Below are 25,129 nucleotides of genomic sequence, written 5' to 3'. Positions count from 1 at the left end.
TATATATATGTGTCTGTATGGGTATATATATATATATGTGTGTGTGTATGTATGTATGTGTGTATATGTATGTGTATATATATGTTGATATATGTATATATATATATATGTGGATGTGTATATGTATATATATGTATATATGTAGATATGTGTATATGTAGATATGTATATATAAGTATATATGTTTATGTATATATATGTTTACATAACCTCTTTAACACACTACTTCTCCGCTGCGAAGCGTGGGTATTTTGCTAGTTTGTTATAAAATTGACTTAAAAAAGATTGTCAGCATTGAATGGAAGCAATTACCTATAAAGAAGTATGGATCACATACTGAGTCTCAAAGAGAATAAGAATCATTTTAAAATGTCATTATTTAATGGCATACTTAAGTTGCATCCAAATGTGATGCTCTCTTAATATTTAACTAGACCATAAAAATGCATGGTAAGAAGCCATGCATTTTGAATCCAGTTTGTCAATGACATATATCACACAGTTCCTCACTGGGTATGGTCAATGAACACAGTACCAAATGAACTAAAAGAATCAGGGTTTTAAAGCTTAACATATCAGGGAATTCAAGTATTGAATTGATATTTTTTTTTGTAAAAGAATGTATATACTGTAGATTAGTATTGCAGTGATTGTCAATGAGCCTTATCAGTTGACATATTCATATATATTATAAATCTTTGTAGTCATTGTGGTAAAAATGAGGTTCACATAAGAGTTGGCACACAAACAATATAAAGATACCCTCATCCAAAATAATCATAAAGTAAGAGACATATTCCCTGAAAAAAGATGAAGCTGGACCTGTGTGTCATAATTTAACTCCTCCGAGAAAAGCAGGTAGTGACAACAAAGACAACAGCTCAAAGTGCTACATTGATCATACTGGGACCTATCGAAGCATGATATTGAACTTAACAAATGCTTTGGGTTTTTTTTAAACAATGTTTATTTTGAAAAACCCACCTTTTTTGGTGTCTCTTGAAAGTATGTGCCAACTAATATCATGTGCACTTCTACCATGTGAGAAGGATCCAAGTATTGTACTGAATTGTACCACACCCTGGGCCATAATATTTATAGTGTGAAAGAAACAGAAATAAAAAATGTAACCATAATAAGGAAAGAACGCAACATTCAACACAATTAAAATAACCCACTTAATTTTAATAGCTTAACAGTGCCAATTCAGAAAGAGTGAGAAATAGTCTGTGAACGATGCAATAACAGTGCATCGTTCTCAGTTTTTCAGAGGCTTGGCCAATTCCTCTATCAAATAAACACCTGTAAACACCTGATAGAAAAACATTTATTTTTATTACAGTAGGAAATTCTAAAAATTCAATGAAATTTGCTCAAGCAACCTTTGTAATTAAAGTACAACACTGCCAGCTATAGGTAAAGGACAAAGTAAAGGAAACACTGAAAAGGTCTTAAAAAGGCATCAGGACACTACAATCCATAAAAAAACATCTTCATGGTTCTGTAGTACAAACTTAGATGGAGATCAGGTACTGTGGTGGCCATAGTATATGATTTGCATTACTGCCATACTTTGCATACCATTTTTCGATTATTCACCCTCTCTGAATGCATACTCAGCGTGGGATTACTTAGAATTGTATTTATTGTTATTTACCTGTCTGCACTCGAAAAAAATCTTTTCATTTGAAACTATACAAGGAAAACTTACTCCACACCATGACAGCACCAGCCGATCATGCAGGGTTGTAACCATGTACCAAGGCTTGGTGGGCCTCACACATGTAAAACAAGCTTAAGTATGATTTGTGTGAATTTTTCCACTGCTTAATAAACTATGGCTTGTAATATTTGCTCTAATCTGACAGCAAAACTACATTTTAGGTATGTTATGAGGTTTATGAACCTCAGCCTCTATTTGATGTTCTCAGCAGACTATTTTTGATTAAATGTCCTGCCCTTTCTTTAGAAGGACATTTGCAGTCAAATGATTCAGAACTTCTTGTCTGTTTTACCTTGCATTTTTAATCAACTCCCAGACTTCACTATCAAGGCTTTGTGCTTTCAAACATAGCTGCCCCTAAATTATGGTTTGACTCTCCATAGCTTCTATGCCAGCATCACCTTAGCTACTGCTTTTTATGAAGCATTAGCAAGTGAATCAATCCTCATCACTGAAAATCCTGGCAATACGCCACAGCCATAAGCCTCATCTTATAGACACACTCTTCACAGTGAGAAAATGAGTCCACTTGCCATTTTTTTTACATTACCTGAAGAATGATGGGATGTTACTGACTTAATCATAACAATGAAAAAGTCTGTTGCTCTACAGTCCTTTAATATAATTTGTACTCCTTATTTGATCAATCATTTACTTTACTTTATAAGCTACCTGAATGTTATCACCTTTTAATAGTGGATTGGTTGATTTTATCTTCAGGTGAGTGAGCAACTTTTGTATTGCTTATTTTGATTAAATATATGTTTCATTATATCATCTTGATATTAGCTATTAGTTCTTTCAAAAAATGGTGAAAACTTTTTTATTTAAAATAACCCATATTATGATTTTTTATTTCATTCTCTTGCAATATTTCCTATTGCTTTCCAGTCATTTACCATAAAAAAAATAGTTGTTTTTTTTTAAATCTTCTATCCTTACATAATCATAAAATCACATTTTATTTTGACCAAGCAAATGATGCTTCTCTGAATATACAAAGAAGGCAAGTTAGGTGGAGACAGGCATTAAAAGATACAGATGAATGAAAAGGCAAAGCATTTATTGTCCATTGTTTGGCCTAAAATATGCCACAGAACTCTTCAAGGCCATTCAAATATGACATTCCAATTGCCTGTTTACGGATATGACTCACAAACTTGACCTTTTATCCGTCTCCTGAGCTTTTAAACAATGACTCCGCAAAACACATACAGTAGCAGTCTTATATTCTGCTAATAACTGCCTTAGACACTGGCTTCTTTTCTGTACTCTCGGTTCTTCCTCCTGCCCTAGTGGGATAATTTCCCTATCCTTACTGGTCACCTGGGTGGTCACACACTCCATTCATGAACTCTGGTACATCTGAGGTTAGCAATTTTTGACAAAGATCTCAAGTTTAAAAAAATATTACTGGCAGGTTACTTTTTATATGTCCACAGTTAACCAATCAATTATATCTATGAAATGATTAATTACATTTGGTTATGTTGCTATGTAGACAAGCACACACAAAGTGAACAAAAATAAAAACTAGTATTATTAATTGATTCATCTTAAATCAGATTTTCATTATTATTAATAATAACATTGCACAACAATTTTTTTGAAAAGTGTTGCTTCCTGAAAAGTTTTTGCTGATTGTGACAGGTACCTTCTGGATATGCACAAATATAGTTTTGGTTTTACTGCATCATGTAGGAACTCTGAGAAATAGACATTTATATGTTTACTGACAATAACGTATTTAGTCACGTTTATGTTTCGCATAAGCTACTAAATTCAACAGAATTAAAAGTGTTTTGCTCCTGATTTTCTTTTGTATTCAATGTCTGGTGCATCATGTTGCAGTGTCCAAGAATAGCCAGCAAGCACTGACAGATTCCAGTTGCCCTGGTATTATTTCTCCATCGTAGCAATGTCCTGGTGAAACCTTTCACCATGTTCATCACTCACAGCACCGAGATTTGCGGGGGAAGAAGTCCAAGTATGAGTGGAGGATGAATCTTGAGTGACATGTTGCACTTCATTGTCTTGTATGCTTTGAGAAGTTTGTCTACCAGCTGAATGTAGTTTGGGGCTCTCAGAAAATTGTCAACAACGTCTTTGAAGGCTTTCCAGGCATTTTTTTCCGGCCCAACTAACAGATCTTCAAACTGCTCGTCACTCATAACATGTCTGATCTGGGGGCCAAAAAAAATGCCCTCTTTGATCTTGGCGTCAGTTATTCTTGGGAACCTCTGTCTTAAATAATAAAAACCTTCACCTTCCTTGTTCAGTGCTTTCACGAAATTCTTCATGAGTCCCAGTTTTATGTGAAGAGGAGGCAAAAATATCTTTGCCGGGTCGACAAGCAATTCATGTGCAACATTTTTCTGTCCTGGAACTAACTTTTTACGGAGTGGCCTGTTCTGTCGAGAATAGTACGACTCTTTGGCATGGCTGTCCCATTCACACATGAAACAACAGTACTTTGTATTGCCGAGCTGCAGTCCTAGTAACAGAGCAACGACTTTAAAATCTCCGCAGATATTCCAGTTGTACCTGCTATACTGGACGTGCTTCAGCAACAGTTCCATATTCTCATACGTTTCTTTTATGTGTGCTGCATAGCCAACAGGTACTGAAGGATAAACGTTGCCATTGTGTAGCAGAACAGCTTTCAGGCTTAACATTGACGAATCAATGAAGAGACGCCACTCTTCCGGGTTGTGATCACAACCCAAGACCGAGAACAATTCTTCAATGTCACAACAGAAACAGAGACTGTTGACTTGTGCAAAAAATTTGGTTATTTCATGATGTCGACCTCGAAACACAGAAATTTTCATACCTGGTGACAGCAAACACCATTCCTGCAGTCTCGAACCCAGCAGCTCGGCTTTTGCTTTTGATGGACCCAAATCTCTGACCAAATCGTTCAATTCGGAGTGTGCTATCAGATGTGGATCGCTTGATGAGCACGGTTCAAAGTCCAGGTCAATGTCACTGTCAGTACCCTGCATTGCAATTTCTTCATCTGGTTCGTCTAAGGTCCAATCCTCTGGTGGTTTCGGAATTGGGAGACTGTCGTCATGTGGCATGGGTCTCATTGCTGAAGGCAGATTAGGATATTCAATTGACTTCTTGTTTTTGGCAGAGAAACCAGACATATTAGTCAAACAGAAGTAAAAGTCCGTCACATGGTCTATCTGTTCTCGCCATATCATCTGAACAGCAAACAGCATCGTCTTTCGAGTACCTCTGAGCCAGGCTCTCAGACTGACAGCACATATTGCACAGCAAATGTGAGGCACCCATTCCTTGTCTTGATTAACAATTTTGCAGCCTAAATACAGATGATAAGGTTTCTTCACAAGAGCAGTCATCCAACGTCTCTGAGGCGCAAGTGTATATTCGTCACAGATATAGCAGAATGTATCGCGGCTGTTACGACATTGACGAGACATATCGCCCAAAACGTCTATAGCAAAAAGCTAACTTACTGTTATATTGCTACAGATACTATACTGATATTATACATACACACTGACTATCTATATTAACCAAATGAGGAGGATCGGTGTATGCAAGCCACCTTTATAGCATGCTGAGACAGTAGCTAAGTTTCCATCCAGTTTTTTGCGACGTTTTGTTATCGACAAACAGAATATACGTAAAAAAAATGTGCGAAATTTGCTGTCTCCAGCCTGTTTCCATCCAACTGGCCTTTTATCGATAAAATGGTGTGCGTGATGACGTCATCCCCCCCAAAACGAACTGTCGCATAAGTTTTGTTGTATCGCGAAAAAAATCTGCCCTTGAGCTGTTTCCATACATAATTTTGTGTATGTCGCAAATTATCTACCTTTTGTTTTCCACGTTACACCCCCTCCACTAAACAAAGAAACAAAGAAATGGAGAGATTATTCAGACAGATTTTTGAAATTTGCCAGCTTACTGTTATTTCAGTTTCACAAATAATTGGAATTGTACATAATATCCGAAGACGACAGCAGAATGAAGCAGTTGCTTGTCTGATAGCTTTAGAGCTCGAAGAAAGTACCCCAGTGCGACGAAACCCACGGGTATGGGAGAGACGACGGAATAAGACCTTCTGGGAGGAGGTGGTGGAGAGACACTTCACAGAAAATCTCTGGCTGCAACATTTTAGAATGACACGGCCGACGTTTGAGATGTTGTGTGGATTCATCAGTCCTGATGTTGCGCCCATCACAGGTTGCCACCGACCACCGGTTCCAACCCAAAAGCGGATTGCCATCGCCCTTTACAAGCTGGCAACCTGCGCCGAGTATAGAGTAGTTGGAGAAACTTTCGGGGTTAGCAAAACTACCGTCCATCGATGTGTATATGCTGTGTGCACCGCTATTAAAGAAAAATTAATGCGGCGTTATATCACACTTCGGACTGTAGCGGAGGCCAATGAAATTGCATACCGCAATTACTTGGTGCATCTTGTGCCACAGATTTACGGTGCGCTGGATGGCACGCATGTGCCTATTCTTCCCCCCACGGAAGGCTACCGCAATTACATTAATCGCAAAGGGTAGCCATCTATTGTTCTCCAGACCCTTGTTGATGACAGGTGCATGATATGAGACATTTGCGTTGGCACTCCTGGAAGTGCCCATGATGCAGCTGTGTTTGCAGCATCGGATCTGTACAGGTGAGCCTACCTTTCAACATCCCTTCTCAGTGCGATAACAACTGAATTAGTACTGTAACCTGCTTCCCTTAAGGTTTTTAATTAAAACTGAAATTTGAATTAATACAAAATAATGACGTTTAATCAAAAAAAAAACTCTCTTCATCAGACCATGCGAACTGCTCCGCCATTCTCGTTTTGATTGCACGTGATATGTGACACATTTACTTGCGTTAAAGCCCTTTTTTCCGACAAAAAGTGTTTCCAATGTAGTTTTTGCGACATCTGAAGTATCGATATGGAATTTATGCGCTAAAGTTAAACGGAAAAATATTATGTCGACATGTACAACATTTTATCGATAATTAGCATTTCCATCAGCTATATCGGTAAAAAAATTTGAAGCTCTAAATTTTTTTTCGCAAAAACTCCTTGGATGGAAACCTGGCCAGTGTCAAGCTTGTTCAGACCTGCCCAGGATGTCAACTTCCACAGAACAGCTACCAACCTGGCCTGATTCCATGCCTGGACATGCCCAGGCTGCACAAACTGTTGCTGATAAGTCACTTAAAGGAGCGAAAATGTTTGGACACAAATATAAGAAAAAATCATGACAAAACTGAAGATTTCTCTGTGATATTCATGATCAGCACCCAAAAATCTATAAGAAACACCCAACAGTGTTCAAGAAGCAAAAACTTTGTTGTGCAGTGTAATAATACATTTTATTTCAGACACTTAAACACTTTTTTTTCCAGTTATCTGTATATTGAACCGTACCTTCCAAAGAAGCACTTAGGGAAGGTGGTGAGCTTTCTCTTCCTGTCTTTGATTAGGTTCCCATGTTTGCACATTAAATTGTAGAGCTTCTCGCCTTTCTCTGAAACCATCACCCAAGTGTCCTGTTCCATCCCAAGCCTCAAGCCTGTTAGATAACACAGAAATCACAAACTAGAGTTACAATCACATATTTCATTTGCTGATTATGAATAAGGTTTTACATTTATTAATACAGATACAGAATATCTTAAAGTGCAGTTTCTTTACTACAAATTATTACTATTACTTCTTATTTCTCTAATTCTGTTATCATTCTGTTACCACACCTGAGAGACATAATTGGGACCTGAACCCATAACCTTAGAGTTTGAAGTGCAAAGTCTAAACTGCTATGCCACATTGATTGCCTAATGAGCATAAATATTAGCATAAAAATAAATATAATTCAGTCATTACACAGAAAAGGACAGATAAATGGTGTTAAAAGGATATTTTACAGAAGGTTGAAAGAGGGAGTATTCATGAGTTATGCTTGCACTTTTAAACCATGACAGAGCTAGACCATTGGAAAAAACTCTCCTTTAACATCTGAAAAGGGAGCGCACATTTTCTCAGCAGTCTAAATACCTAAGCAGTCTATACCTAAATTTTGATAAACAGTGTCAGAGTAAGTTTATAAAGGTAGATCTTATAAAAATGTAAAGTTGCAGTGTGAAATACTGTATATTAATTGCAGGGCTACAAGTAAAGGTATAATTTTTTATGCAATATGTTTACAGTAAATATTTGCATATTATGCTGTAGTTGTCTCTTTAACCCAGCCACAGGGGATGCACAAACCAATGTGATTCTTTGTGCTGGTCCCAAACCTGGATAAATGGGGAGGGTTACATCAGAAAGGGCATCCGGTGTAAAATTTTGCCAAATCAAATATGCAGACAACAATACAAATTTCCATATTGGATTGGTCAAGCCCTGAGTTAACAACAACCGCCACCAGTACTGTTAGTCAACAGGGTGCTGGCGGAAATTGGGCTACTGTTGGCCGAAGAAGAAGAAGGAGAAGAAGATGGGGGAGATGTGTTTGGAAAGATATGGAAGAAGATGATCCGCTGTGGCGACCCCTAACAGGAGCAGCCGAAAGAAGAAGAAGATGCTGTAGTTGTCTCTTTCTCAGAACACATTTCAAAATTGGTCAAAGTAGTAGTGTTCGGGGCATTCCTGGGATTACTAAAAAGCAATGGTATTGGCAAGTTGATATTCTATGTTAAAATATAATACCTAGAATAATTTAGCATTGTCAGAACAGCTCAGTGATATACAAATGTACATACTGAACAGTAACAGTAAAAAGCAAATAATACTTTAAACCATGTGTTGATTAATAATAACCAAAAAATGTTTATAATAAAACCTTGACTAGCTAAGAATTTGTGACTCTCCTTTCAGCCTGGAAGTGTGCAAGGTACAAGTTGGGAAGTAATCCTACATGGGGCATTGTGATAAGACAGCCCCCAGGCACAGACAGACAGACGCTAAATGTCCAACAACAAACACTCTTTATTTATACAAATGTCATGCACCCAGCACAGTGCTTCAATCCACCCAAACTCAGTCCCCTCTTTCCTTCACTCTCTGTATTCTTTCTGCCTTTACCCCTCTCCTCCCAAGCTTCGTCTTCCTCCTCCCGACTCCGGCTCCCGAGTGGAGAAAGGCAGCCTCTTTTATAAGCACCGGGATGTGTTCCAGGTGCTCCTTGACGATCTTTCGGCGGCACTTCCTGGTGTGGCGAAAGTGCCGCATGAGCACCCGGAAGCACTCAGGGTGTCCCTGGAATTCCTTCCATCAGCACTTCCGAGTGTGGTGGAGGTACTGACGTCCAGCACTCCACAATCCTGCGGGGGCCCCCCTGTGGTGACCACGAGCTCCAATAGAGTTGAGGTTCTATGCTACGTTCCTCTGGCCCCCATACAAACCAGGGTGACTGCCCTCTCGTGGCCCAGGGGAGGTATCGTCCCTCTCCGGGCCCTTCCAGGCGTCCCAGCAGGACATGGCCCCCAGCCGTCCACCACAGGCATACACATTTGAGATATAATTTCAGACTCTATGCTTAATCTGAAAATGTGGGGGAAACCAGAGCACCTAAAAGAAAGCTTCCTTCAACATGGATTAAAATGTTTAAACTCCACTTAGGAATTCCCTGGGGCAGAATAAAAATCTAATCACTTTTACAAATGTTTGTGATGCACCATCTGTTGAAATGACAAATGCAATGCACTTTATTACTGCATGCATGCATTACAAAATATATTCCAATAGATGTTGCATTGCAAATGTTAATTCTGAGGTCTATTTTGACTGATTAGATTTCATACCATCTTAGATAGATAGCATAAATTACATTTATTTGAAAGGAAGGAGACTATTTTATTAAATAGTCACTAATGCTTATTTCTCCCATGCTCTTTCTATATAAGGTCAGTAAATAACAGATTCCTGGAAAGCCTAATCTCATTTAAAGTATGGCATATTTAATAGTGCTATTTCCAATAAGAGTTTCATTTTTTTCTTTTTAATGGGTTGTGGAGCTAACAAAAATGGGGTCAATTAAACACATAATTAACTATCGTAATAGATTGAGATGTCAGCATAGCTTGACTTCCTAGAACATACATTATTGTAAAAGTGAAACTGAGCTTCCTGACTGTCCTCAGCAATTGTGTACTATGCTATAACCTCTTGTGCAGACAGCACAGAAGCACAGACTACAGCATATGTCGTTAGGTTAATTGTTGATCCAATGCCTTCTGAGTTCACCTTCATTATAATCATCCGTAAAACACAGTATGGAATGTTACTAAATATTAAATGAAATATAGAGTATTAGGCGGCACGGTGGCGCAGTGGGTAGCGCTGCTGCCTCGCAGTTGGGAGACCTGGGGACCCGGGTTCGCTTCCCGGGTCCTCCCTGCGTGGAGTTTGCATGTTCTCCCCGTGTCTGCGTGGGTTTCCTCCGGGCGCTCCGGTTTCCTCCCACAGTCCAAAGACATGCAGGTTAGGTGGATTGGCGATTCTGAATTGGCCCTAGTGTGTGCTTGGTGTGGGGGTGTGTTTGTGTGTGTCCTGCAGTGGGTTGGCACCCTGCCCGGGATTGGTTCCCTGCCTTGTGCCCTGTGTTGGCTGGGATTGGCTCCAGCAGACCCCCGTGACCCTGTGTTCGGATTCAGCGGGTTGGAAAATGGATGGATGGATGGATATAGAGTATTAATTAGAGCCCCTATTCAGGGTTGGTTCTAGCCCTGTCTACAGTGCTACCAGGAATAGTACTGGCTCTCCGTAACCAAAACTAGATGGATTACAAATCCAAATTTTACCCTTTTTTGACATTTATCACTAGAGTATTTATTATCAATAAAGTAAAAAAAAGCCAAAAATGTAATATTTTAGAATTACTCCTGGTGTATTGCCAATTTAGCAAGACAAGGGAAGTCAAACCATTACCTAGTGACTGTTCACAGTCTCAAAATGAGCTAACATTTTGAACATAAAAAGGAAACTATGTGCAGTAACAAATTTAAAATCATACTGTTAAAACTAAAACCAATCATATGGTTTGACAAATGACACAGATGATTGGCTTTCAAAATATACTTAATAAATAATACTGGGATCTGCTTTTTTCCATATAAAGCTTTTCTCTTACTGTTGCAACAATTGCAGGGACAAAGACAATCACACTTCTTTGGGTGCCTGCAGTAACTTAGTTCTGCTGTCCCTAGATCAGACCATAAGGCTTTTCTGTTATCCTTTCTAATTGTGCAGTTTTCACTGTTCACTACAGTAGGTCTCCCTCTCACTTAGTTCTTATGATTGAAGTTCTGGGCAGGTGACACGAGAACAAGCTAATAGTAGGTTTTTTTTATTATTAATTTTTTTTTCTTCCACATAACCTATTACTGTGTTGCTAGAAGTTCAGCTAAACAGTTTGTCTTGAGCATCAATAATGCTTCTTTATAAGTGCTGCTTGTGTAAAGCACACAGCGGTCAGACAGCATCAGACTATTATGATATGGTAACTAGGAAGGCACAGTAGTATGGGAAAATGCAGGAAAAGTGAGAGCTTCCCACCTATGCACTGCTCTCCCTTCACTCCTCTCTCATGTTTTGGTTACTCTGCATGTCCTATACCTTTTGATCTACCAGCCAATGTCTATAAAATGGCCAAGATGACCAAAGATTAAACCAAAAACACAAGGCTAGTGCTTAGTGACGGTCCCAGTATGAGTGAGTTAGAGTTAGTGTGTGTGCGTGTGTGTGTGTTCCCTGCAATGAATTTGCACTATGCCCAGGGTTGGTTACTGCCTTGTGCCCAATGTTGCTGTGGTAGCCTCCTACCCTCTCTGAGCTTGGGTTAGAATTAACTGTGTCATAAAATAGGGAATGGATTGTGTGTATAAATATAAATTTTGTATAAATATATTAGCAGTTCATTCATTTTTTTCCACAGTATTTAATGTGGGAGGTGAGTTTTTGAATATATTCTTGTCTGTAGCTTCAAAAGAGTCCATAAACTGTCACTCATTTAGCTCTGACAACACTGCCACATCCTTACTGTAGACAGTAAGCTCTTTAGCTTTTGTTTGCTCACTTGAAATATAACAGAAGTATAAGAGGAGTAGTCAGACTTCAAACACTGTGGTAAATCCTGTTTAATGGTGGTATAAAATTATATAACATTAGACTGTACTTGTAGGAGAAAAATAGACTGAAAGAACTTTGGAAGACTTTTTCCAATTACAGCGCTGCTCCACCACTAGTTTGAAGATAGTCCTCATGTGCATGTTTTCACATTTACTGATGACACTACAAAGGTTTTTAAATTGCTACTTCAGTGTTAGCTTCACAAAATACAATCACAGAAATTCCCTTGGCCATAAATAAAAAATAAATTAAATGTGAAAATTCAAAGTTAGGTGAAGAGAATTTGGAGGCAACTTCTAAATCTGTGCACTCGACATTGCTAATCATAAAGTACACAATTCCTCTTATACTTTTCAGTCAGCTTCAGTACACTCTGTGTGATGAACTGAAAACCCAGTGGAGTCCCAGTGTTCAGTCTGCTTGATTCCAGTCAAGTCTATGTGAAAAAGAAGACACCACTTTTCTCTGTTATATTTTCTTAGCTATCTACTGATTGTTGGAGTTCAGGCAGTCGGTGTCATTAAGCAAGCCATCCGAGCCTCTCACAGCATCTGTGCATCATACTTATGTGGAAAACTAAGCCTTGTGTTCTCCATCATTAACCTCACACTCTGGGTCTTAAATATAACAGAATTTAGCAAACCTAAGTTGCAATTATATTTTGGTCACGCAAAACTAAAAATAAAATCAAAATAAACAAGAATGACAGAGAGAAATATAAAAGCTGTCATCATGGGTCAGCAGCGTCTCTTATTACACTTTATTATTATCATGGACAGCAGGTGAGGTTTACAGTTGGTGGCTATTAAAAACTAAAAATAAATGGTAATGAGCATATTTGTTTTAAGCTTCAATAAAGTTATGATATGAATAGAAAATGACTATGGTATGTCAGTGAAATCTTTGTTCTTTTGCTTTTTTCTCTCCAAAATCATCACCTCATTCGATTAATTTCTGCCACACTTCTAGAAGTTTGAACATCTGCTAGTTCATCCACGTCCATTCCAGCCAGGTGTAAACAGAAATGCACTGCTGCCCAAATGTCACTCACAAATTTTCTTTGATGTTAATCTGTGTTCTTCTTTGTTCTTCTCAATAAAAGCAGCTCACAGGTGATGACTGATCAGTGATGTGTTCCAGTTTTTAAAGTGGATTATCAATCATCTGACTCTGCTAGCACCCGTTTACCATGTCTTCATAAGCACGTTCAATGTTAGCCTGAGGAATTTCCTCCTTCATAAGAAATTCAGTCTTCATATGTTATTGAAAGGACCGGATTCTTGCACAGATTAATACATAACACGTCAAGTCGGGGAGCATGCACTGGTACAGTGCATTGCCGCACCCACTACACAATGAAACAACTCGGGATCCTGGCTGGCAACTCCCCCTGGCAGACACACAGTCCAGTACCAGCCTCCGGAAATGACCCTCTATCTGCCGCAGCCAGGTGTTACGTGGGTGACCCCTTGGCCTGGTCCAGCCACTGTAAGGGAAACGCGCCACATGGCCGTAGTGCCGCAACTGACGCTCCCTCACAATGCAGGTAATGTGCCTCATTCGGGACTCCATGAGCAACCGCTCATTTGACACAAAGTCAAACCAACGATACCCAAAGATTCTCTGAAGAGACACAGTACCAAAGGAGTCCAGTCTTTGTCTCAGGTCACTGGATAGCGTCCATGTCCCACAACCATATAGTAAGACAGGAAGCACCAGGGCTCTAAAGACTTGGACCTTCGTCCTTTTGCATAGATATCAGGAGCACCACACACCCCTTTCCAGCGACCTCATGAACCCTACCCCCCCCCGCTCTCCCTATGTGTCTACTGACTTCATAGGAAGAGTCACCAAAGACATGAATGTCACTGCCAAGGTAAGTAAACCTCTCAACAAGGTCGACACTCTCTCCGCAGACAGACACACTGCTGATGGCTGTGCCCAAGAGGTCATTAAAGGCCTGGATCTTGGTTTTTATCAAAGACACTCGCAAGCCCAGACACTCAGACTCCATGCTCAGTCTCTCAAGTGCCCCGATCAGAGCCTCCATTGACTCCGCGAAGATCACAGCATCGTCAGCAAAGTCAAGATCCGTGAATCTTTCTTCACCAACAGATGCCCCACAGCCGCTGGACCCCACGACCTTGCCCAACACCCAGTCCATAACAAAACACATAACTGATGTTGGTAATCTAATTTTTTGTTCAGGTGTAAGATGACAAATTGAACTACTAGTAATGATATCACACACTTTAGTACTGCCAGGTATTCATAAGTAATTCTGATATTCTTATTTTTTGGTACAACACTAGCAGCAAAAATGCAAAGGCTAACAAAATAAAAACTCATGTGTTCATACTATAAGTAACCTTAAAGAAACCTTGAAAATCAGCACATGGAGTCCATTACATTCTTCTTTATAAACTATGCTCTTATTACAGACACATTTTCTTTTCCTGCTACAGATTAAATCTCTTTTGCTAGTGTGCTACAAACACAAGTATTAAGAGGGGGACTGAGGTGGAAAAGATTTATTTTGCATTATTTTCCTAAAAGGCATAGATTGCCATGCTGCTTCCTTTTATGTTTTAAACACATTTAATTCAAACTTTGCAAGCAAGTCCACCTGCTCCTTCCAGCCAACAACGCTGTAGCTTCATGATACAAATCGTCGCTTTTCTTACAGTTGATTACAGTGCCCTATTTCAGAATGCTAAACAGCAATACACAGTGGTTGTCTTTTTTTAACTATTACAGTGCAGCTTTTAACCTTGTCTGCTGGAAGTCAGCTGCTTCCTACCAGGCTTGTTTACCCCAGAGACCGCCTTATGTGATATATCCTACAGTATTTCAAATCTATGAGTCCGCAGTATACAAAGGCTTTATTGTGACAGGCAACTGCCACATGTAGGCATGGCTGAGACCCAAAAAACTCATTAGCATATTTTACAGGTCCTTAATGACAAATTTAAAATCAGGATTTCAAGAAAGGAAGTATGGAGTCATGAAAGGCTCTGCATTTTTTGTGACCTCTTGAAGAAGCTCGACAAGCAAACAGAGAGAGAGAGAGAGAGAGACCTGCAATTACTGCAGCTTTATAAATGGTGGCACACTTACTTTTCCTCCTTTCTCGCTCTTTTAAAATAGCTTCCAACCATTCTTGCTTTTCTTCAGGAGTTTTCGCCATGCAGACGAACCACTTGTTTTTTGCAGTGTTGTGAATCTTCCAGCCGTTGCTTACAATGTTCCCACTGCTATGGTAGTCAGCTAAAATAAAATAACATTTTTTAAAAGTCTCAAATTGCTGAAAAGGTTTTAATTAAATATATTGTGTCAGAAAAACAGAAATGCTTTATGAATGCACAACACACACATATTTAAGAAGGGGCTAATGAGTTGGCATTTTGGCTTTGATGGTTATTCAATCAAGTTTTCTAGGGAAACAGAAAGTGCACCAGCAAGAGTATTTTTAGTTTCTTTGACCGTTTAATGTGGTATCCTGGGAGGCTTTCTCCATGTTTGGAGATTATGTTTAACAATTTGTCAAAACAAAGTGGTTTGTAAAGAAATAAGTTAAGCGAAACACAGTGCAATACCAACTGTGCCAAACAAAAATAAGAGGCCACATGAAAAAGAAACTGCAATGACATCTTCAAGGAGGCCACATTAGAAAAATCAGTACCCCACAACAAAACATACAAACAACTGAAATAATTACAGGGCACCAGTGAATCTGAAAATCATGCAGAAGACATTACTTAAAGTAAAAAAAAGAAAAAAAAAAAGAAAAACTTCACAACTATCTGGAGAAATGCAAAACATGACATATCACATGTAGGAGGTCACTTTATTAGACTTTTGACATCATACTCAAAACTAAAACTATGCAAGTCAAGTACTTTTCTGGTATTAAATACATTGTGAAATATTTTTAACAAAATGCTGGCAATATAATTAGTGATTAATCATGAGGGTGGTGTTAAACAGACCACATTTTCGAAAAATAATGACAAGAATAGATTCTGAAAACTCTAAAATGTCATTGTCCAAAGCAAGGGAACAAAACAAAGTATAAATAGGACTGTTATAAGCCATTAACCAAAGGATCAGCTGTCACTAGAAACCAGGCACTAAAACTGTAAATCATGCCAAGAAATGGAATGCTAACAAGAAACCCTTGAATTAAACACTATGAACTCAAAACTGAGACGGTTTAATGTTTAAATCTGTAATCTCGGACACGATCACTGCATGGTGCATAGTGCCTCTTGGGAGGCAACCCATAGACACAGTGCTAAATATCCACTGAAGCTACAAAATACCAATGTATTGCCTTTAAAATTAAATGGATAAAATATTTAAATGTATCCCAAACTAAATTATTAATATAAAACACATACACAGAAACCATTCTTGGGATTTGAACTCTCATAAATAATGTCTAACAAACTGCATCAATTCGTAACTGAAACTAAGTAAGTGGGATTTCTTCACACAAATGGTCATGGAAATCTGAAACTCCAAAGTCCTGTAGTTGAAGCAGAAACCTTGACAACTTGCCATGTCAGCAGGAATTGAGGTGTAGTGGATAAAGGCATCAGCCAAATGTGTATGAACTTTAAAAATTTATCTGGATAAAATATTGTGCCAATTTGTAATAGCTGTTGTCTAACCTAATGAACTTGATGGACTGAAGGATCTCCTTTCGTTTTTGAAATCCTTTACATACTCATGTCCAGTTAAAAACCTGTGTTCAACAAAGGTGACTGGCGTCATTTACTTTCCCCAATGAATGCTGTTATCATCATCAGAAAAATAAAAACAAAAGTTTATTCATTTTCAGAAAGGTATCTATTCTGAAAAACGATTCATAAAGTCAGAATGTCAGAACAATTTGGCCCAAATTGATGATTTTTGTTATAATTGTAAATTATATTTTACAAAACTGAAGACCTGAATTAGCATCACATATTAATGGCATTGCAGGCAAAGAAAAAGATGACAGACAAATTACTTAATGGGAGATTAATGACAATCTAACTAAAGCCTTCTTAACAGAAACACCACTGAAAGTTCCAAAACACGTAACAGTTAAATACTAAAATACTTCATGCTAAATCTTATTTGATACAAAATAATGAATTAGTGAGTTTGACTCTACCAGTCTTGTGGGAAACAGAGCTATAAGGATGCTAATGGGGATTTCTTATCTACTATCTTAACACAAGATAAATATTAATGTGTATATTGTTCTAGCAGGAAAAAACACTTAGGAAACACATATATAAATAACTTTTTTGACCACAAATGAGAGATGTGACAAAAATTCAGCGCATGTCCTTGAGAATAATGAACATTGTCAAAATATTTCTAGTTTATATTTGCTAAAATTACTATTGTCAAAAGATTTTGACAAATACAGTTTACCTACCAGAATTAAAGAACAATCTGAAGGGCAACAGAAGTGGGGCTATGCATTTACGGTTTTTGATTGTAAATTACAAGTTTTATGGTTCATTTCCACAACTGGCTCCCTGCTTGAAAACCCAAGGAGCTCAGTTAATTTTTAGGGTTATGACTGCAGGTGTGTATAAATAGTTACAGTGGGTTTTGGGAATCACATTTCATAAAAACATCAGAAATTTGAGAAAATACTGATCTTATGTCTGAAAAGTATCTTTGCTGCTAAGCAATCCCAGTATTTTTTAAATGTTGTTTCTTTGCATTGTGTTTAACATTTTAAAGTGACTTCAGTACTTCATCTTTTACAAAACACAAATATAAGATAAGCTCCCCAAGTGAACTCTTGGCTACCCGATATTCAACAAAGTGTTTTAAGAAAATGGACTGGATAGGGAGGTAGTGTTCTTTGAAAATGTAAAGCAGAATTGTCAGAAGCAATTCACTCATCCATTTTCTTGGCTTACCTTTTTCATTAGAGTTTCCCAAAGCTATCTGCCACTTTTCTGTTTGTGGTTACAGAATTTAATAGTACTCATAGGGTTTAATTATATATTGCAGTCTTATTTTCCCTGTAAAGCACCTTGTGATAGTATTTGCTGTCAATGCCATTACATACTGTATATGTGTGCATACAGCATAACACAGAAACATCGACACAATGCTCACTATGGGTTGAGAAAAGGAGCTGCTTGCTGCATAGACCCTGGTCTTTAGCAGGAGCCAGTTACAAAAAACAATTGACAGAAAGAGAAAATAGTAGAAGAGTTCAGTTAAGCCAATGAAGATATGTACATGATATGCCTCACCAAAGTTCCTCGCCTAGTTGGAGATTAAATTGAAGTTTTATGTCATCTTTTTCATATTAGAATCTTTTGCATGTATCAATTTTATTTATGTTTGTTTACTATTGACTGTGTTTATGTTTCAGTGTTTCTGTGATGTTCCACGTATGTTGTGGGAGGTCCCGCAAGAGGTGGGGTCACCTGACAATTACCATCAAGAACTGCCGTCTGTCTATAAATCCAGATAGGTCTCCCACAGTTCCTGGCTTGGGAGTTTGGTGAGTGTTTCGTTGTATAGTTCTGAACTTTTGTGATTCTTTTGATTTATAACTTTATTGCTCCCTTTTTAAACGTTCTTCAAATATCTGTAATTGGGACTTGTTTGATTGGATTGCCTTTTGTGTTATAGGCAACTCCTTATTGAATTTTGTGCTCCTACGGAGCTACTGTCCTGTCGAAGAGCATTTTTTTGCAAATAATAAATCTTTTCATTTTTCATTTGGGACTTCAATTCACGACAGCCAGGGATGTGCATTGTATAGGCTCCATGTGTTGGTGGTACTGTTTTCTATGGGATTATGATGCTAGCAGTAGGAGAAGAACACTAATTTCAGTTCTTTGTCACAAAGTATTTAGTATGAAGAGGTAAGACCCACAAAAGTCAACTATTTTAATGCTCTGAGAACATCATGCCCAATGGCCCATATTGCAAAGATGAGATAACCAATGAAAAGCTCAGTGTTTTTGAGTTACTGTTAATTTAACCTTACTCTGCTACTGATTTTATGTGCATTCTCACGACTGCTGGATTCTTTATAAAGGGAGATGAAAATGCATTCATTATACCCTACTGTAAAAGTAATGGTTTGTCTCCAAACTTTTCACCCTCTTTCATTTCCATCTAGAACTTGAGAGACAGACATCAAAGTTTACTCTAAATTTATTGCCATTTTATATTTCTCATCATTCAATTCCCTTTCTTATTTCATTTTGATAATCTGTTACAGAATACATTTTGTAGTTTTTAAGTTGAATGTATTTTTTCACAATTATAGTATGCATTAATTTGTCATATATTTAGTGTAGTATGGGGGTTAGGTTGGTACATAAATAAAAAATACTGTGCCTGTTCTTGCAATTTTAAATAGGGTATAGCGGTCACCAACTCAAATGTGAAAAAAGTAAAACATAAAACTCAACCAAATATATCCACTTGATAGCAGTTTTGACTTCAGAAAACATGATTTGCACAATTCTGAGATATTTTTATGACAACAAAAGGACATTTTCTGAGATAAGGATATGTTTTGTGTTCACTTGTCCCTTTACAGCAATCACTGTGGATAGACTTTTTAAGCAAATGCGACATTAAAGCAGTACCAAACCACAAACCATGATTCACAACAAACAATCCTGAGCTGCGCTCTACATAATGCAACATCTCAGGTTAGAACCATTGCTAAACAAACCCAAAGCCAAGCAGAAGTTGTATCTAACAAGCATGCATGAGGGAGCACCCATGAGCACACAGATTCAAGGATACAGAACAGCCACCAGACAGTAATGAATATACACTCCATTATAATAAAAGATCATAAAATAAAACATAAATTAAAACAAAAGTAAAAAATGTTAAAATAAGCATAGACATACAGTATAGATACAAGTATGACACAGTTCAATGGCTTAGCGTATCACTGCTTATATCTACAAAGGTTAATGAAATAGCACTGTTGATGCAATTTTGGCTTAATATTAGCAAGCAAAACACGTTACATAGATAAAGTAAAAGTGCACCAAGGCTAATGAGAGATATTGCCTGGTTAACAAATAGATATACTAAGGCATAGACTTGAGCTTGACGAGTCTGGGAACTGAATCTCTGCAGCAGTTATATAATTAATATCACAGTGTATTGCTGTCCAGAAAAACTCGCATTTTACATTTTCCCCATACATTAATTTTTATTTAGTTCATATTTATTATGTACATTCTTAAATATGTAAAACACTAGCATTAGAAATGTTCATACATATACTGTATACTGTAAAAGTATGGTTTTTTTTTTTTAAATTGAGTTTGGTGCAAACATGCATGGATAGGTTCCCCAAAGGCCACCTTGTAGTATTGACCCTGCCCTAATTGCTTTTCTCGTTCTCAAACAAAATGCAACTGCACCATTCACAAAATGAGCTACAGAAAACCACAACCTGGGGTAAAAGGTTGCCATGAAGGGAGACAGGCAGAATCTCACAATTTTGTATTCTTTTCAAAAAATACATGGATATTGGATATATGGATACTTTTAATTTTTTTTTTTTTGAGTGTCACCTGAATTTTGCAGGGTAGGTGCATCTTCAGCTTGGGGTTTCACTTATATAGAAAACAATGATGACATCTGCTTTCACCTTAAAGGTGTATTCAAGAATGTTGGAAATTGTTACTGTCTTTTCAAAATGCCAGTACTATTTACTGTGGACACCCATATTTTGTGTACACTTTTCAATGGTAAATCTATCCAGTGGTGACTAGAACTGCATAAGCATGACTTTATTGACATGACAATGTAAAGGTTGACATTGTGCACTTCCTGGTTGTCCAAGACTACAGACAGAACCTTTATGTGTGTTTAACTTCCTTAGAGTTAGACCTGAGCGTTACTCGGGCTATAAAAACAGTGACAAAAGTGTTAATCCCAAGTGTCACTGGGGTAACAGTATAGACGTGTCTTGCATAAGAGTTAGACCAAGGATTACTCGGGCTGCAATAGTGCTAACAGAATTATTGCGGAGTGTTACTCGGGCAACGGTGTTGACGCATCTTCTTCTAGTCTCATAATGGCATCTCGTAAGGAATGCCTCTCATCAGCAGTGATGACAAGATGAATCTGTCTTCAGGCTCTGAAATTGAGATGGTCAGTGAAACCGAAAGTAACTCTAGTGAATCCGAAAGTGACGCTCGTGTCACTAGCACACGTGCAGTGTGTTGTTCATATTATTATTATTCATTATTACTATATTTTGTCATTATTATTCTTTCTACACTTCTGACTATGTACTTTTAGTGTTTAGTAGAAAAATTTGATTTAATAAAGATGTCATTTTTGAAGCCAAAAAAATGCAACGCTTTTTATGTGTTTTTTTGAGAAAAAATGTAATGCTAAGGAGGTTAATTGGTGACTTTTTTGGAAAACAACTTTTGCGCTTTGAATTTATTACTATAACTCTACATTTCTGATTTTGGGTTTTACAACAGATCGGCCTGATGTTTTGGTTTTGAGAAACTTGTTAGGTTTCTCAGTTTATGACCTTATCCCTAGTCCCTGATCCTTTACAATCTATCAGTTTCTTTTGTGGCAGAATAGATTTGCTATGTTACAATACGTATATGAAATCTCAAGACAAAGACAAATATTCATGGACATAAAATGACCATATTTGTGGCTTTTGTTTTCAGGTTTGGACTGAGACCAGATAGATTCAATTTTAAATTACAAGAAAAGGCACTGTATTGTTTTTAAATTTATAAAAAAAAACTTTTACACATTTTTCAATGGCAAATTATCATTTACCATAATTGTGAAAAAATAACTTCTACTTGAAAAATGCATACTTTTTTTCAGTGCATTTTTGTCTTTCTGTTCCTTTAAATACACTTAATGTTTTGTCTATTAAAGTGCTGCTGTAATCCAGAACCTATCTCCACATTTTAATTTTTTTAGTTACTGAGCACAATAGTTGTTTCCCAGCTGTATTTTGTTAATCAATAGATACAGCAGCAAGGTTGCCAAGTGTCTGTAGACCTCCAGACCTTTGATTAAGATGGTGAGTTCACTATCCATTTTGCCGTTTTTATATTTGTAAGATTACAGCAATCTCAATTCATAAAAAATACCTGAAAGTTGGGTAATGAACCACAGATTATCCTAACAGTACTGTATTTTAGATATTGAGAGCCCCTGGTGAATCCCCTCGCACCTCATTTATCCACTGTAAGTTGTACTAGCCAGATTGCCATCTGTTCGTGCATCTCTCGGCTGCTGAATTAGAGATTCACATGAGGTCTCTGCTATCTCACTTGTCTTCTTTCATTTTTGTTCATTACAATGCTCTGGTGCATGAAAACCTACTTAAAGTCATACTATTATGGCTCGTTCTGTTTATCTTCACTTCTGCATTTAATCACAGACAAGTCACATTGATTTGATCATAAGGAAGGTTCAGTTTTCACAGTCCATTTGTGCAGCTGCCTGTGAAACCAGAGTGCAGATTAAATGCAGAAGTATTGTTCACTTTAGAACTGTGAAGGAAATCATCCATCCTGCAACTGAAGATCCATCCATCCATTATCCAACCTGCTATATCCCAACTACAGGGTCACGGGGGTCTGCTGGAGCCAATCCCAGCCAACACAGGGCGTAAGGCAGGAAACAAACCCCGGGCAGGGCGCCAGCCCGCCGCACACACACACCCACACACCAAGCACACACGAGGGACAATTTAGAATCGCCAATCCACCTAACCTGCATGTCTTTGGACTGTGGAAGGAAAAAGGAGTACCCGCAGGAAACCCACGCAGACACGGGGAGAACATGCAAACTCTACACAGGGAGGACCCAGGAAGTGAACCCAGGTCTCCTAACTGCGAGGCAGCAGCGCTACACACTGTGCCACTGTGCCGCCTGCAACTGAAGATGATCTGAATTAAATGCAAAACTTAGCACAACTGCTGTAGAATCTGCATAGCATTGGTTATATTTTATTGACACTAACTTATTGTTAAACTTTCCAGTATATTAGCTGCTAATCCCAACAGTTAAAGTCAGTCAGTCATTTCTGAATCGTTTTGTCCTGAACAGGTTCACGAGGGTTACTGGAGCCTACCCCACCTAGCATAAGGCGCAAGATAGGAACAAACCCTGGACAGGGTGCCAGTCCATCACATGGTGAACACACACACATACCCCAACCACACAGTAGGGCCAATTTAATACTGCCAATGCACCTAACTTACATGTCTTTGGACTACAGGAGGATACAAGGGCACCTGAAGGAAACTCACACAGACATGAAGAGAATATGCAAACTCCACACAGGGAGGACCAGAGACACAAAACCAGGTCTCCTTACTGCAAGGTAGCAGGACTACTACTGTGCCACCATGCTGCCCCAATAGTTAAAAGTCTTGAAATTAAAAAAGAAAATACCTATTACTGTAGTATTAACTTTTTCCTTCCAAATTATACAATGCATGTATAACAAAATGAATTAAGGGCAATAGACCTCATTGGAGAGGAGCACAAGAATCAAACATAAATTACTGTTAGAATGAGCTTGATGTTTGGTAAATGAAATTGGCTGTCCCAAATTAAAATAAAGTATACATAACAAATATTAACTAACTAATCAACCTTTTTGTGGTGCTGGTTGCTGACAGTTTCCTAGTTTATTGTTCTCTTATTCTATTACATTTATTAAAATATATATATTTTTATCTAATTGCATGATAAAGTACATGGTAACACTTTAGATTAGGTACTGCAAAAATGCATCCATTAATCTTTTTCAGTCATGAAACAAGAGCTTAACAAAGGCTTCATCTGGTGCACATAACACAAAATATAACTAAAGTGGCTATTCATTTCTGTGCAGTGTGGCATTTGATATGCTGATAAAATTACAAACAGGAAGACTTCACAAATCTTACATTGAAATATGCAATATCAAGAGACGTGCATCTCTCTTAAGCCATCTCTGACCATTCCAAAGAGAAGTTATTTTAGTAGGCCACATTGCACACATGAATAACCACTTTATTGATCCTTTAGGTCTGTTTGGATAGATCTCAATCAATTGAACACATCTGGATTTTATTCCTCTGTTTTTTGTAGAAGAATTCAAGCTTGGTCAAACTGCATAGAGATTGCTTTATACTGCTCTCTTAATGAAAGTCAACTGGTTTTCTAGAGGACTGAGGATTTGACTGAGCCTTCTCGGTCACTGATCTTCCTTTTTTAAAGTAATTCCTTGACTGAATAAACTGTAGACTTCAGATTGCTGCTATATGAAGCTATTCATTTCTCTCCTGCTTCAGACCAAAGCCCCTGTTCCCACTGATGAGAAGCAACCCCAAATCATAAGTGTGCTACCCTCAGAATGAATTTAACCTGGATGTGGATCCTGGGGCTACTGGTCTACTTGGGGTTATTTCCCAATTTTGCAAAATAAGTATAGCACAACATACCACAATTCAGCTTCTTCATGACAGACATAGCCAATTACAATAGTCAAAACAGCTATGAAAACTATTAAGATGTATTTTTTTTACATAAACAATCAGTTGAACCATATGTAAAATGATGAAATTTACCAAAACAATATCTAGGGCCAGGATATAACCTTGATGAATTGTTTCTCATTAAAGTATACATTTAGCATTTTTAGTTATTTCTTCCCAATTATGGTATGTATTCATTTGGCACATGTAAATGTGCACTAAAGTGACACATTTTTATATATTTTTAAAAATTCCCATCCTATTCTTGTCTTTTAAAATGGAACACAAGTAGCAGTGGATCAAACATGAAAAAAAGCCTTAAAACTTAATGAATATGTCCAGTTTTCAAGGCAAGAGTATTTGATCTTCGGATTGCACACATATTGCAAAACAGCTTATAGGTTTGGAAAGGGAAAAAAAACATTCTTGTGAGATTCAGCAATGAGACTGGCTATGCGCTTCACCTCACTGCTCAACTCATTCCACAGCTACCTTTCAGCTATGGCATGATTTCCTCTAGCATATACTTTTCACCATGCTGTTACTAACATTATTGAATGTTGATAATCAGATGCCAAATGCTGTCACTTTTCTGTCAGCAACTAGACAATAGGCAACTAGACAATAATCACTGAGCATCAACCCAAGTTAGGCCTGTGTATTAAATCACCTATGTTTACCCCAATACATGACTTTAAGTGATGCATTTTTTGGGTGAAAAGCAGACTTTGGTTTGTGCCAAATATATCTATTGGAACT

At 37.8% G+C, this 25,129-nt stretch overlaps 1 protein-coding gene across 1 annotated transcript in view; it reads right to left on the bottom strand.

Annotated features, from left to right (window-relative positions):
• Positions 1 to 25,129, bottom strand: part of prex2 (phosphatidylinositol-3,4,5-trisphosphate-dependent Rac exchange factor 2) — a 547,559-nt gene that overhangs the window by 318,062 nt on the left and 204,368 nt on the right. The window contains 2 exon segments of the mRNA XM_028803602.2: positions 7,149 to 7,293; positions 14,967 to 15,116. Coding sequence (XP_028659435.2) covers positions 7,149 to 7,293; positions 14,967 to 15,116 — 295 coding nt within the window.

Source organism: Erpetoichthys calabaricus, chromosome 6 (genome assembly GCF_900747795.2).
Source record: "Erpetoichthys calabaricus chromosome 6, fErpCal1.3, whole genome shotgun sequence".
Lineage (NCBI taxonomy): Eukaryota > Metazoa > Chordata > Cladistia > Polypteriformes > Polypteridae > Erpetoichthys > Erpetoichthys calabaricus.
Note: the sequence above shows the minus strand (reverse complement) of the source record. Positions and strands in the feature narration are given on the sequence as shown.